A 14,629-nucleotide genomic window follows, 5' to 3' on the forward strand; every position below is an offset into this window, starting at 1 on the left:
CTAAGTATTTACCCAAGAGAAATGAAAACATGTGTGCAAAGACCTGTATGCAAATATTTATTGACTTTATTCATAATGGCCCAAAATTATAAGTGACTCAAATGGCATCAACTAGTGAATAGATAGACAAACTGTGGTATATCCATGTAATTCTTTTTACTCAGCAGTAAAAAGGTATGAAATACTGGGACACCTGACAATACGGATGAATCTCAGGTACATTGTGTGAAGTGAGAGAAGCCCTACACAGAACAATCACTCTGTGATGCCATTTATCTGACATTCTGGAAAAGACAAGACCATCGGAAACAATCAGAGCAGTGTTGCCAGGGACTGGAGATGGATGGAGGGGGCTTGCTGCAGACAGGCACGAGGAAATTTTTCGGAGTGATGGAAATGTTCTCTATCTTGACTGGGGTGGTGGTAACATGTTAAAATTTGTTAAAACTCATTGAATTGTCAGTTAAAAAGGGAGAAGCTCATTACATATAAATTATACTTCAATTTAAAAACATTTTTTTAAACCCACCATGACACAGAACTTCGGCTCCTTCTTCATTCATTGGGCTGCTGGACTCACTACTCACTTGGGCACAGCCAGACCCTGTCCACAGCTGGCTCTGTGAGAGGCCAGAAGTGCTGACTGAGGTGGTGACAGGTTGGGCAGAATTCAGACCTGGGTGAGCGTCTATGGCTGGCTGTTTTGTTTCTCTTTCAAGTACCTCTACTCAGCTGTGGCTGCTCTCTTTCCCACAGGTTGGGATAAACATTCCTATGGTTACCATGGCGATGATGGGCATTCCTTCTGCTCCTCGGGGACTGGCCAGCCCTATGGTCCCACATTCACCACAGGAGACGTGATTGGCTGCTGCGTCAACCTCATCAACGGCACCTGCTTCTACACCAAGAATGGCCACAGCCTTGGTGGGTGCATAGGGGACCTTGGAGTGTCTGTCCCGTAAAGCCACTTTGGTTGATGAGAGTCCCAAGGGCAGGCTTTGAAGCCAAAACATTGTCACAGAGCCTCACTGAACTCTGGGGAACTGCAGCCATTTCTAGACATTGGAGCCCTGCAAGGTTAAGGGAGGGTAGCAGGGGCACTGCCTTTGTTAATCCATCTCTTCAGGATCATTCATTGAGCCCAGGGTCAGTGTTAAGAGAGCAGCATTGTCATGGTCATGCCCCCTGGCCTGTGTGGTACTTGTGGGAACAGGGTTTGGGGTTGGTGAAAAGTTTTAAGGCTCCTGAGTACATACTTGAGTAGTAGTGGTTTGCCTGCGTGTGGCCTGGGCTCAGGCTTTGGCCAGCGCTTCTGGCACTCAGTGTGCTCGTTGCTATGGAGCAACAGTGAGGACTGTTTTAGTACAAGGTAAACTGACAGGCTGGAATCAGATGGGGCCAGGTCTCTTCTGGCCTGTTCGTGGTTAACAGACAGCAACCTCGACAGACTTATATTTAAAAAGGTCCCTTTGGTGAAACTGCAAAGAGTGGACTGACTGGAGAAAGGGCCAAGGGAAAAGGCAGGAGGCCTAAGGCAAGACAGTGGTGATGGGGATGGGTACAGGAAGTGGGGAACAGGTCTGACAAAGACCCAGGGTGGCCAAGTATGGCTATGTGACAAATGGAGAGCACTAGCAAGAAGGGGAAGTGGCTAGATTAGTGATACTATCAACTGAAATCAGGGACCCAGGACAAGCAGCAATCTGTGGAGGGTGATGGTGGTCCTGGAGGAGCCCTTGGAAGAGCAATTCTGTGCAAGGGTAGAAATGTAAGACTGGAACTTCACACAGAGGGAGACTTGGGCTATTCTGATGGGTGACTCTACTAGGACTGCCTGATATTTGGCCCTCGAGTGAGAGGAGCCCTTGGACAGAGTGGTCGTGATGTGGTGCCTAACCGCTGGGCCTTCCTGCGTGGGTTTGCAGACGTCTTTGATCTGGCAGACCCTACCAGCCAGGCTGCCCATAAGCCTTGCCCGGAAAGGACGTTGGACATTTTACCTGGAACTCAACTCCTAGGAGACCCACTTCCCCAGCCTTGAGGGACAGTTAAAAGGGGGCTGCCACTCCCCACAGCCCCTCTGTGGCTTCTCCAGGAGATGAGCCTGGGCAGAAGCAGGGACCTGAGTGGAAATCAGGTTTTCGGGTGGCTTGGTGGAATGATCAAGAGCCCTCATTCCTCAACAGTCCAGAGTGGGCAGCGAGAGCATAGCACAGACACCGCAGGGCTGACCCATGTGCACATGGGAGAAACTCTCCTCTGAAATCCATGGCCACCTGGCTGCAGTTACTGGTATCCAGCTGGTGAGGAGCGAGTTGCTGGAGGGCAAGGCCAACATCTCAACATGACTTTCCACTTTGTTCTCTGACTCCAGCCTATTGCCTGGCTCTTGGTTTTTCTGCTGTCAGAATTCCAGGGGCCAGTCATTGCCGTGGGCTCTCTTTACCTGAGCCCCTCTTCACCTGCCCCTCAGCAGCCAGCCCCAGTCCCCTCTGCTCTGGATTCTGCCCTTCACATCCCTCCAGCTTGCCCACACCTTGCTCAGAGCATGGCACCTGCTGTGGGAGCCACAGTTCAGCACACCCTGCTGTCCCCTCTGTATCTGTACCTCCCTCTCGGCCCTCACTGTGTGCCAAGGTCCATGAGCTCTTTGTCAGTCGGCTCCCTCGGTCCATAGAGCTCCTGGCCGCCTTAATGTCAATCCAAACCCTCATGCTGTTTGTAAAAACTCACCTTCCTAGAGCATGCCTTGTATCGACCCCATGCAAGACCTCACACATCTTGTAATTAACCTTCATTTAGGAGTATGTTGCCTGTTTTTCCAGCCTGTCAAGATCTTCTATCATTTTGTTTGTTATAGCTCAACTATTTGGTGTTCTTTTCAGCATTGTATTAACCTAAAATTTGATAAGCATATTTTGTGTGTTTTCATCAAAATATTGATGAAAAAAGTATTGGAAGAATATGAGGCTGAGATTTGAGCCTTTAGCCTATAGCTTATCTGGGTAGACACTAGCCATTTACGAATCACTTCGTTATATTAGTTTGAAACTCATGTTTTTCTATTTTATCCACAAGGATACTGCTGAGTCCTTACTAAAAATTGTATACCACCTGTGCCCTGCATTTTCTAGATTATGAAATTTAATGGAGAGGCAGTGAACTTGGAGTGATAAACTATTTGGTGAATCTTCTAATGACCTTGTTTCCTTTTCACAAGCCAGCTTATCAATAATGTGCTTCAGAGTCTCACGCAGGATCAATGAGCCAATCACCGCTCTCTAACCTCAGAACCTTTCCCCCTTTATGGAAGAATGATGTTTCCTGGCCTCCCCACTCCTTTCATGTACTCCATCATCCTCTGTCACAGCACTCACCCTATGTGTCATTGGTCATTTGTGTAATTATTTGATGCATGCCCTCTCTCTTGCTGGAGTTGGCAGCACTTTGAGGGGCAGGCTTGGAGTTGGTTCCTCCTGGGAGGTCTCAGTAGATAACTTGATGTAAAGATGAATGAGCGAGTGACTAGACAGGAGACTGATGGCTCATCTACAAGTGGTCCATTACTTGCAGAGTCGTTTTTTCCCAGCTCTGTGCTCTCCCACAGGCTCAGCAACTCCTGACCTATGTCTGTTTGGCTCGGAGCACTTCTTATCAGCAAGTTTGAATGTCCTGTTTGCATCCTGGATCTGTGCCGGGACCTTCTTCCCATGGGCCAGCCCAGATCTTGCCCTTGTAGTGGCCTTACAGAGGCTCCCAGAGACCTGCAGGGCTTGGGGTGGGGGTGGGGGGCAGTGTTACCCTTGTTCAGTGCAATAGGGGGCGGAGTAGCCTCTTTCCTCATCTTCCTAGAAGCACCTCAAGGTCTTATCCTTTCTGCCATGGTGAGGTAGAGCTGGGCAAGCCCGAGTAGGTCATCCCCTGCCCAGAAGTGTTGCCGTTGCCTCACCCTGTGGCACAACTGCAGTCAGCTTGTACCCAGACCTCACAGTTTATAAAGCCACTTTCACAAAGTATCTCAGTTTCTCTCTTGAGGTGTCGGAATTAGTTTTTTCAGATGGGCTCAGCAAGGTTGTATAACTTGTCAAAGGTAACATTGCAGATAACTGATGGAGCCTGGACGCCCCCTTCTTCCAGGGTTCTCCGGGCCTCTTCCATGAGCTGGGGGTACAGCAATAGCAGCCTGGCTATACTGAGATCCATGAGGGCAGCTCCCACGCAGTCCTGGAGGGTGCACGCTGAGGTCTCCGCATGAGTGCAGAGAAGCTTCCATATTCCATCCTGCCAGCTCTGACTGCTGACTGACTGCATGTGGGGCTCAGAAGTGGCCTCAGGCAGGCAGATCATGAGGTTTCTGAGCATCCCTCACTGTGGAGCAAAGTAGCCTGGCAAAGAATGTCAGCAGTCTCTCTGCTTCTTGGTTTTTTCATCTGTAAACAGTTTCAGAGACAGTGGACACCTTCCATGGTTATTCTGAGGGTTAAATGATTCCTTGTGAAACACTGAGCACAGAGCCCAGCGTGGAGGAAGCACATGGTATGCACTGGCTGCCTGGCAGGATTTGGGCCCCAGATTTACTGGGAGACCTATGGTTAGACCCTCACCTGTTATTCTGTCTTGTGGGGTTTCAGTTTCTTTCCTGGGTGGGGTTGGGAGAGCAGACTGGGACCTCTTAGAAGTCAGTGGTTTGTAAAACTTTCAGGCCAAAAGCTCAGGAGTTTCTAGAAAATATAAGAATTTATCTTAAAAGTGGGAAGGCTGTGAATCCTTGGGAGAGTCGTCTTTGGCCCTGAGTTGTTTCTCAATCTATAGAACATGAGTGCTCTGGTGGATGTTCCAAGGCCTTTCTCCTACTTAGTCTCACTCCCCTGTCCCCTCACTTCAGACTGAGGTCCCTGGAAACACAGCCTCTTCTCTTGGCAGGAGGCTTCAGAGGGTACACAGGCCAGTGTTAACCTGGGCTTTGTCAACTTGTAATCTCTAGGGACTCTGGACGGGTATGAGCTGGAGGTGAGCAGCTGCCACCTTTCCTGTCTCCTCTGCTCTGTCAGCTTGGAGATGATACTTGAGTATCAGGCTGGGAATGAGTCCAGCCCCGCCACTTCTGCTAGTTTTATGATTGTGGGCAAATCATTTAACCTCTGAGATTTACTTTCCTCATGTATAAAGTGGGGGTAAGAAAGCCTGCTCCCCAGAGTTGGTGTGAGGTAATAAATGGAACGGGGCCTGGCATATATAGTAGGTCTCCATAAATATGTGTTGGATCAAGAGAAGGATCTGGCCTGGAGAGGCCTCGGGGGTAGGTCATTTGGGTTTCAGTCCTTCCTAGCAGGCTTTTCCTGCCGAACGGGTGGAAGAGCTGTGGGCGAATACTCAGGATCCAGCTTTACTTCCGACCAGGCCACCTAGCTAAGGAAGGCCAGAGTCTATACCTACCAGACCCTACACGTGCTTGGCCTTCGCCATAGGGTAGATGTGGTGACCAGCCTTTCCCCAGCTATTGTGACGGACCCTCTGTGGGCTGATGACTGTCTCTTTCCCTCTACAGGTATAGCTTTCACAGACCTACCGGTAAGTACTACTATGGGGACTCTCCATTCCGGGCTCTTGGGGACTGACTGGGGTGGTACCTGCAAGTGCAGGGTGTGGAGTCGGGCCCTTTCCCACCCAGGGCTATGTGCTGTGCTGTCAGCTTGAGAGTACCAGTACGGGGTACCTACTGGTCTTTTTATTTCTGATAGCAAGGCCCGGTCTTGCTCTATGACTCATAGCAAGTAGTGATTTGTGGCATTTCCAAAGGCAGTTGAGAGGGTGGTGTAGGGGAAGATGAGGGTAGCTCCATGGCTCAGCTGGTCTGAGACAGTTATGTGTGGCTTACAGCCAGTGGACCAAGATGCAGTGTAGAGAATTGTTCCTGAACTATTAGGTCGCTGTGCATCTCCATCAAAGATCCCGAAGGAAAGCCAGTACCCTAGGGGACTGAGTCTGCTACCATGCAGTGTACCTCTGGGCTGGAGAAGTGAGCTTTGTGGGGTTTTCTCTTCTTGGAAAAGGGTGCGGTTTCCTGCTGGCTTAGTTCAGGGCTCATCCCCACCTCCTGCACCCCAATCCGGCTTTATTAATAGTCATCACGGGCCTCGTCATATGCAGGGCCTCCACCCAGCATTCTGGGAGCCTGGCCCTGTGCTATGTGCACTGGCCGGGTTCTGGAAGGAGAAAGGGTTTGCTGACCCTGGTGGCTGCTTTGCGATCCTGGGCTCTTCTGTCATGCCCAAAGCAATGTCCTTGTGGTCTGCGGAGCCTTCCAAAGCCCAGACTGTAGCACCCAGAATCTTGTTAGAACCTCTTGTTTATGGATCAGAATCCGTCCCTGCAGGCCCCAGAGAGGGGCTGTGGTCCTAGGTAAATCGAACAGACACAGGAGAATTTGGACCCTGGCTGGGGAAGAGTCTAGTTGTGGAGATGCCACATGAAACAGCCAGACATGAACGTGGGCAGTATGTCAACAAGTGCTAGAAAGTGAGTGAATGCAGTGAAGGTCAGAGAAGTCTTCCTGGAGGAGGTGAGCTTTGCCTGTGGCATGGAAGATGGGAGGGGAAAGGAAGGAAACGAGGTTTTGTGGGTTCAGAGCTCATGGTGGAGTAAAGGCACACGACACTCAGGGATGACACCTGGCCTGAGGATGGAAGGCCGAAGAGAGGACTGGGGGCCCAGGGCAGTAGCAGTGGCGAGCCCCAGGGGGCACCGAGTGAGGGAGTGACCTGGCCAAAGCTCACCATGGCAGGGAATGGATGGAAAGCGGAGTCCCACATCCAGAGGGACATGCCCAGACCTTCCTGGCTGGAAGATCCTCCTAGTGAGCCTCTGACAGGACAGGCAGCAGCCCCCTTCCACCCTCTGCCAGCATCAGGGGGCCTAAACCACCTACCCTTTTTGCCATGCTCTCTTCCTCCTCCCGTCCTTTCCTGCCTCCTCCCATCCTTTCTCCCCTCCCCCCCACATGCCTCTTTTTTTATGGCAAAGGGCTCCTTGGTCCTGGATCTTTCTGAGAGGAGCCATTACCCACCACTGCAGCAGATCTTCATGGGCACTGGCCTGCCTGCCTGTGCCCTGGCCGAGTCCCAAAAGGGGACCTTGGGCTTTGGGGACACCATAGCCTCTGTTGCAGGGCAAGAGACTCCATGTTGAGCCTGGCTTGCTTTTCTTTTGCTTTCTCCCCTCAAGCTTTGGGGAATAGTGTCTGGTAGGGAGGTGGGCAGACTGTGGCTTAGCCCTGCCTCCTTCAGCCTTGCTGCAGTTCTTCCAAAGCTGGAACCACGGCCTGCAGGAGCCAGCACCTTCCCCCTCTACACCGGAGGCGAGGTGAGGCGTGCTGCCCCACCGCCCTCAGGGCCCGACTGACATTTCATTCTCCTCCTCCTCCTCAGGCCAACCTCTACCCCACCGTAGGCCTGCAGACACCCGGGGAGATTGTGGACGCCAACTTTGGGCAGCAGCCCTTCCTGTTTGACATTGAGGACTACATGCGGGAGTGGCGTGCCAAGGTCCAGGGCACTGTCCATTGCTTCCCCATCAGTGCCCAGCTTGGCGAGTGGCAGGCGGTGCTGCAGAAGTGAGTGCCCTGCTCCCGCCCTTACCCAGCCCTGCCCCATCCCAGGGGCCTCACTCTTCTGTAGGCCCCTATACTGCTGCAAGCTGCTCTTAGGAACTCCGGTGGATGGCGTTCCTTCTGGAAAGCACTCCCAGGGTGACTCTGCCTGCTCCTCTCCTGCTTCCCTCTTATCTGATGGACAGCTCCCGCTCAGTTCTCCAGATCTGCTCCTAATTAAACCTTTGCTTCCTCCCCACTCCCAACCCCCCCACTGGATCCGACAGCTCTGTATGTAATATCACCAACAGGGCTGTTTTCCCTCTCCAGGTCATTTTGCAGAAAGAATACTAGGATGCCATCTGGTCTCTTCCTCTAGACTTTTTCTACCATAGGAAGTATCCATCTTGCCATAACTCGGGCCTGAGGTCACTCTTAGCTTAGCATCTAGCTAAGTCCCACGTATCCATGGCAGTGGTGGCAGGAAGAGGACCAGCCTAGTTGGCTCTTTGCTGATTAATTCTGATTGTCCCGGAGGCCAGTCTTGTTGAAAATCCCAAGGGAGGCCAGGTTTGGGTCTCTCTTCCACTTACCAGCTGCAGGCTTGAGTGAGGCAATGACCAGTACCCACTCTGCCAGGAGGTGGATTAGCTTGCTAGCTTGGCTCCCGAGGGTGGGCAGAGAAGGGCTGGGCTTCCACTAGCCCTGGTCCCTTGGGTGTGGTTGGTGTGCACCCTGAGTTCCTCGTGCAGCTTTCCTTTCTTGAGGACTTGATATTGAGCCAGGCCCCAGGGAGCCCTGAGGCAAAGCAAGGTGGCCGGACCCTTCTCAGGAAGAGCAGCACTGCTATGTCTTCCCAGCCCTCAGAGCTAATGACAAGCTTGTCCTCTGGGGACCAGCACAGTGCCAGTCCCTGCAGCAGGCTTTCTGGGGCAGTCAGGGGAGAGCTGGAGCTATCCCAACTGTGCGGGAGGGACAGACGCTCTCAACTCACAGGGTCCGGGCTCAGCACGTGTTTGTATTTGTTTACACGTGTGTATCTGTGTGCCTGTGTGTGTTCAGATGTAGTATTTGCCAAGAACTGCATATAACTTGTGTCCTATGATTTCATATAACTTTGAACATTGTTCTATTACCTCAGAGACAAATTTGCCATAAGCCCCTGGGCTGGCTTCCCATAGTAGAAGTTTCTGGCTGTTTCTTCTCTTTTGGTTGTATAAGTAATCCTTTTGTATGCTGAGTTTTTCTTATTTAAGATTATTTTCTTGGTGTCCTTTCAATAAGTGGAATTATTGAATCAAAGAGACTGTACATTTTAGTGGCATCTTATGAGTATGTGTACAGAGACTCATCTGAACCATGTGTTGTTAAAATGTTTTCCCTTGTGTTTATAATAGTAATATAATTAATATAAGAATGATTACTTTGAGTATAATATTACAAATACATAATTTCATAAGAGTTTTATTTATTGCCTTCTTTGTGCTAGGCACTTTATGTGTATTATCTCACTCCCTATAACACGAGGGGACACACAGCTGAATTTCTGTGCCTTCCACATGACAGCTCTTCAGACATTTGTGTTTTGCAATTATAACTATGACATCAGACACATGTACACACCAAAGTACTCACTCCTATACAGCTCGTCCTTCTGCTCTGCATGTGTGTGCTACCGCTCAGCCAAGTTTGGGTGGATTAAATGGCCACTTGTTGCCTGATGGCTTCTTGGGCCCCTGATGTGTGGTGTATCAGGAGTAACTTGGTTCGCGCGTTAGTTCCCCATGACCCTCTAGAGCCAGGACTCCTGAGGGCCAGTTTCACCTGGTGAGCTACAATGCTCCTGCCAGGCACATGGGGCAGCCTGCAGAGGAACTCTTGTGCCTGGAGAAGGTACGCACGTGGCATGTATTATCTCTGTCTGGGCAGCTGCCAGACTGCTTGGCTGGCTGCCTTTCCAGGAAGCCGTCAGAGAGACTATTGGCCATCTCTGGACTTGCTGCAGTTCACAGGAGGCAGCTGCTTCTGTAAGGAGATGGTATGTGCCTGTGTGTGTACTTTTGTTATCATACTTGCCCACTTGTGGGCAGCATATCCCAGAGAAACTGCAGCCACTCCTCCAAGCTGTGAGGACAGATGTGTTGACCAGCCCCTCTCCAGCCTGACTGCACGAGCACTGGGGGAAATTTTTATTTTGTTATAGCCCCTTTATTCTCATTCTGTGGAGGCTGCACCTCTAAGACGTGTTTGTTTAAGACCTAAAAGGGAGATAGTTTGTCCCATCAGGTGGTTAGTGAGAAATACAGTTCTTGAGTGTCACCTTGAGCATTTCCTTTCTTCTAGCATGGTCTCATCTTACCTGGTACATCATGGGTACTGTGCCACGGCCACGGCTTTTGCCCGAATGACTGAAACCCCGATTCAGGAAGAACAAGCGTCCATAAAGAACAGACAAAGTAAGGTTGATACTCCTCTCCCCTCTCTCCCTGTCGCTCACCTGTCCCTAACTCTGCTCTCTGGTTTATACCAGCTTGGGTACTGTCAGGAGTCCCTTCAGCTCTGGTCTTCAACACCAGGAGATCAGCCCAGAGCCCCAGCCCAGCCCCCGCCCCATGCCCTGCTCTGTTCTCCTTCAGGACAACACTGCCCAGATGGGTAGTGTGGCAGCCTGAGAATGTCTCGCTGCAGCCTCCCTAACGCACACTCTGCTGGCCCGGCACAGGCTGGGGCCTGGTAATGGCTGCCTCCCATCCGCGCTTCTTTCCTTCCCCCTGAATCCTGGATTCGACTCCGCTTCTTGTTCATGGTCTTCTGCAAAGAGTGTGTTTGCATCTTAGACCACTGTCCTGCCTTTCACGCCACTCACTCCCCTTTAGTAGTTTTGCCTGCTCCTGGCCAGAGAGAGGACTCATCAGACAGGGCGAAGGCTGATGCTCAGTGGCTGCTGTGGTAGCACCTCTCTCTGCTCCTGCCCTTTGTAGATAAGCAAAGGAAAGAGCCAAAGGAAGCTTTCCTGGTGTTCATACTGACCTGTGTATTGTGTGTGGGGCTCATTCATGGAAAGAGGGTGTTGGAAAAGGGGAAACAGAGCCCAGAAAAGAGATAGGAAGAGGAGAGAGGAGTGAGGGAGACTGAGTGTGTATGGACGTGTGTGCTATGTGTGCCTGCTTGCGTCTCTCTGAGCCTGTTGTCTCTGTGTATGTGCATGTGTCTGTGTCTCCCAGAGAAGCTACACACAGCCAGACAGACGGAAAGGGATCCCAGATTTGGGATCTATGAATGAGAGAGCCTCAGACTCAGAAGTCGCTCCCAGCAAGACGCACCAGGCCCCAGAGCAAGAGCAAGATGCTGATGGCCTGAGAGGTGTCAACGTGAGAGATGTCAGTGAGGAGGATGACCTCCTCTCCCGGCAGGGAGCCCACTGCAGCCCCTGAAGACTGCCAAGACGTGGGCTCTGGCCCAGAAACAGTGCGCTCCCTTTGCCACTCCCCTGTGAGACTTGAAAGGAGAGAAGTCTGATGAGAGAGGAGCCCCTAGGGCCACCAAGCTGCCCGGGTGCCCATCTTCAGATTATGCTCCCACGTCCAGGGCCCCTTCCCCTGCCCAGGTCCGTGGCAATCTGTATTCCATAGGAACAGGCCTCCAAACTCACCCTCCTGCCTCTGATCTGAGAGTCCCTGCTCTGTTTTCCCCTCTTATTCTTTGAGGACTCCCCGACACTTAGCAGAAACCACGGTCTATTGTAGGGCTGGGCTGCCAGATTTTTTCTTCAGCCTCTTTTTCTGTGAGCATCTCAACTGTGCATGCCACTCTGAACCAGCCCACCTCACTGTCAGCTGGTCCATGCCCGGGTCTGGCAGTGTGCAGGCATGAAGCTGTGAGGAAGGCATGCAGCTATGAGGAAGGCATGCAGCTATGAGGAAGGTCTGTTGCCCCTGACTCACTGCCGTGTTCTTGCTCTCTGCAGAGATCCAGAAGCTGGTGCTGGAGGGCCGTGTGGGTGAGGCCATTGAGACCACACAGCACTTCTACCCAGGGCTGCTGGAGCACAACCCCAACCTGCTCTTCATGCTCAAGTAAGTTTTGGGCCCCACCAGCTCCCCCATAGCCCAGCCCTTCTCAGCTGGTGGTGGGAACATACAACCAAGACCAAGCCCAGTGCAGTGCCGCTCCGCTCCCTCTGCAGGTGCCGACAATTTGTGGAGATGGTGAATGGGACAGACAGTGAGGTCCGCAGCTTGAGCTCCCGAAGCCCCAAGTCCCAGGACAGCTACCCTGGCTCCCCCAGCCTCAGCCCCCGACACGGCCCCAGTAGTTCCCACATGCACAACACAGGTCAGCCACTCTCCAGAGGGCTCTGGGAAGAACTGGTGTGGAGAAGAAAGGCAGCCCACATACGCTTCCCTGGGCTGGGCTCAGGGCTCACTGCTGAATTTGGGGGAAGGGAAATGGGATGACTGTGGTCATTCCCAGGGCCCCACTTGATGGCAAGCTTCCCTTCCTCTTCTGACTGTCCCCTGGCTTCCAGGTACAGATAGTCCCAGCTGCAGCAATGGCGTCGCATCCACCAAGAGCAAACAGAACCACAGTAAATACCCTGCACCCAGCTCCTCTTCCTCCTCCTCCTCTTCCTCATCGTCCTCCTCGTCCCCATCCTCCGTCAATTACTCCGAGTCCAACTCAACAGATTCCACCAAGTCCCAGCCCCACAGCAGCACGAGTAACCAGGAGACCAGGTGCCTGTCTTGGTCTGCTTCTTCCTGTCTTCTCTGCACCAGCTGGGCCCACTGTAGCCTGTCTGTTGAGTGCTGCCCTCTGCCCTTCACCGCCCCACCTCCCTCCCAGGTCTGTGCCTAGAGTAGTAGCTACAGACCTGCCAGGCATTGGCTCCAGTTTCTGGCCCTATCCATGATTCAGTTGCCACTTTCCTCAGCCCTGTCTTTCTCCAGAGGCGCTGATTCTGCCAGGCCGAGAATGTGATCTCTTCCAAGGAGACCAGGCCTTAGAAACCCCCAAGGCCTATACCGAAGTGCTTTTCCTGATCATGGCTTGTGGTCAGCCAGGTTGGGCAGGCAGAGGTTTTAGGCTATAAACTACAGGTGGCTTTCAGCAGCCCCCAGGCAGGCCTCAGGGCTGACCTGGGCTTGACTCCCAGAGGTGTGTACTGGGACTCACAGACCCTGGTCATTTGGGGTTGGGGGGTGTCTAGGAGTGTGTCAACTCGGAGGAGGCCCAAGGAGAGGAAGGGCCCAGAAGCAGCATTGGGACAAAAGTGGGAATCAGGTGACGGGCCTTCGGGATAGCTGGTGTCACAGTAGGGGTCAGATGTTAGAGTCGGGGAAGCCTGAGCTGTCCTTTCATGCGCCTAAGGGCCCTTGTTTTACCCATAGCAACCTGTGGCTAAAGCCTGAATGGAGGCCCAACCAGGCTGCTCTAACCATATCCCCTTGGCCAACTCCCACCTCAACCCTTCTCCACAGCGACAGTGAGATGGAGATGGATGCGGAGCATTACCCCAATGGTGTGCTGGAGAGCATGTCCACACGCATCGTCAATGGAGCCTACAAGCCCGAGGACCTGCAGACAGATGAGTCCAGCATGGGTAAGGGCCGTGCCCCAGCATGGCGTTCCATCAGCAGCAACGCTCAGTCCAAATGCCCCTTCCCCCAGGAGGGGGTTGGGACGGGCAGGCTTTGCCAGCTTAAGAGCCTCTAGCCAGACCTGGTCCACTGCCTCCTCAGCTAATCATGAATAGGTGCTTAAGGAGGGAAGGCCCCAGCCTGCTGCCAAGACCAGGGCCGCTACGTTTGAAGCTAGAGGGAGTTGGTGAAAGTGGGCACTGATGATCACGCATGCTCTGGGTGGGAAGAGGGAAAGCTTCTGAGTCCTGTTCGACTCCAAGAGCATGTGCTAGGTGGACTAAGCCCCTCAGCTATAGATCGTCCTGCTCCCCCCAGCCCTCACTTATCTCTAGCAGAAGTTATGGAGCCCCCACCCCACATCCTTCTTGCCATATTCTCTTCGGGGTCCTCCTGAACCCTGTCTTTCTCTCCTCATTCCTCCTGATGTGTTGTTCTCTGCTGGTCTCTGGGTGCAGATGATGGGCATCCTCGGCGACAGCTCTGCGGGGGCAACCAGGCTGCCACAGAAAGGATAATCCTATTTGGCCGCGAGTTGCAAGCACTGAGTGAGCAGCTGGGTCGGGAGTACGGCAAAAATTTGGCCCACACGGAGATGCTACAGGTACAGAACAAGCCAGGCCCTCATAGAGTGCGCCTCCGTTTGGTAGTGGGGGCAGGACAGCAGCAATGGGGCAGAGTGGGCTCCAGTCAAGTCTGCAATGGGAAGCGGGACCTCTGGCGTGTACCCCACCCTCTCTCAGCTCGGGGAGGGCACAACGCTGCCTGACCCTACTGCAGAGTATGTTGGACCCTCACTGGGCACCACAGGGCCCTGTATCCCCTGGGAGCCATGGAAGTATGCGTGGTGTGTGCCGTAATCCTCTCAAGAGTGCCCTGTTCCTTAGGATGCCTTTAGCCTGCTGGCATACTCAGACCCCTGGAGCTGCCCAGTTGGCCAGCAGCTTGACCCCATCCAGAGGGAGCCTGTGTGCGCGGCCCTCAACAGCGCCATTTTAGGTAAGTGGATCTAACAAAAATAGAAGCTGGCCTGTGAGTGCCTGGGGTGCCCCCCCTCCCTTCTCTCCCTAGAAATGTCTGATGTTTATCCAAATCAGGGCTGTGAGCTCTGCCCAGGAGCTCTCTGGTGGCCCACAGGCTGAACTTAAATCCCTCTGCCCACCTGAGTGGTCTGGCTAGATCGGGATGGGCCCTAGCCTGTCACTGTGGACCCAGGCCCACCCACTGCTCTGAAGAAAGCCAAGGGCCTCAGGTTCCTGGCACGGCTGCAGGGCCATGGCCTGGTGGCTGGGACACATAAACACTCTGTTTCCAAGAGATTCTGTTTACTACCCCACCTTCTTCACCCAAGGGAACTTTGACCTGGGCCCAAGCCCTGGGGCAGGGCAGTGACCAGGCCTTG

At 52.8% G+C, this 14,629-nt stretch overlaps 1 protein-coding gene across 3 annotated transcripts in view; it reads left to right on the top strand.

The window, feature by feature from the left end:
- Positions 1 to 14,629, top strand: part of RANBP10 (RAN binding protein 10) — a 56,279-nt gene that overhangs the window by 38,114 nt on the left and 3,536 nt on the right. For 2 of the 3 annotated variants that reach the window (XM_019756077.2, XM_074314712.1), the window contains 10 exons: positions 757 to 924; positions 5,549 to 5,571; positions 7,428 to 7,612; positions 9,932 to 10,044; positions 11,556 to 11,664; positions 11,775 to 11,923; positions 12,117 to 12,324; positions 13,069 to 13,190; positions 13,686 to 13,831; positions 14,115 to 14,226. In XM_019756077.2, coding sequence (XP_019611636.1) covers positions 757 to 924; positions 5,549 to 5,571; positions 7,428 to 7,612; positions 9,932 to 10,044; positions 11,556 to 11,664; positions 11,775 to 11,923; positions 12,117 to 12,324; positions 13,069 to 13,190; positions 13,686 to 13,831; positions 14,115 to 14,226 — 1,335 coding nt within the window. The remainder of the gene's footprint in view (positions 1 to 756; positions 925 to 5,548; positions 5,572 to 7,427; positions 7,613 to 9,931; positions 10,045 to 11,555; positions 11,665 to 11,774; positions 11,924 to 12,116; positions 12,325 to 13,068; positions 13,191 to 13,685; positions 13,832 to 14,114; positions 14,227 to 14,629) is intronic. The other variant, XM_019756086.2, reaches the window with a different exon arrangement.

The sequence above is a fragment of the Rhinolophus sinicus genome, linkage group LG11 (assembly GCF_036562045.2).
Source record: "Rhinolophus sinicus isolate RSC01 linkage group LG11, ASM3656204v1, whole genome shotgun sequence".
In the NCBI taxonomy this organism is placed as follows: Eukaryota; Metazoa; Chordata; class Mammalia; order Chiroptera; family Rhinolophidae; genus Rhinolophus; species Rhinolophus sinicus.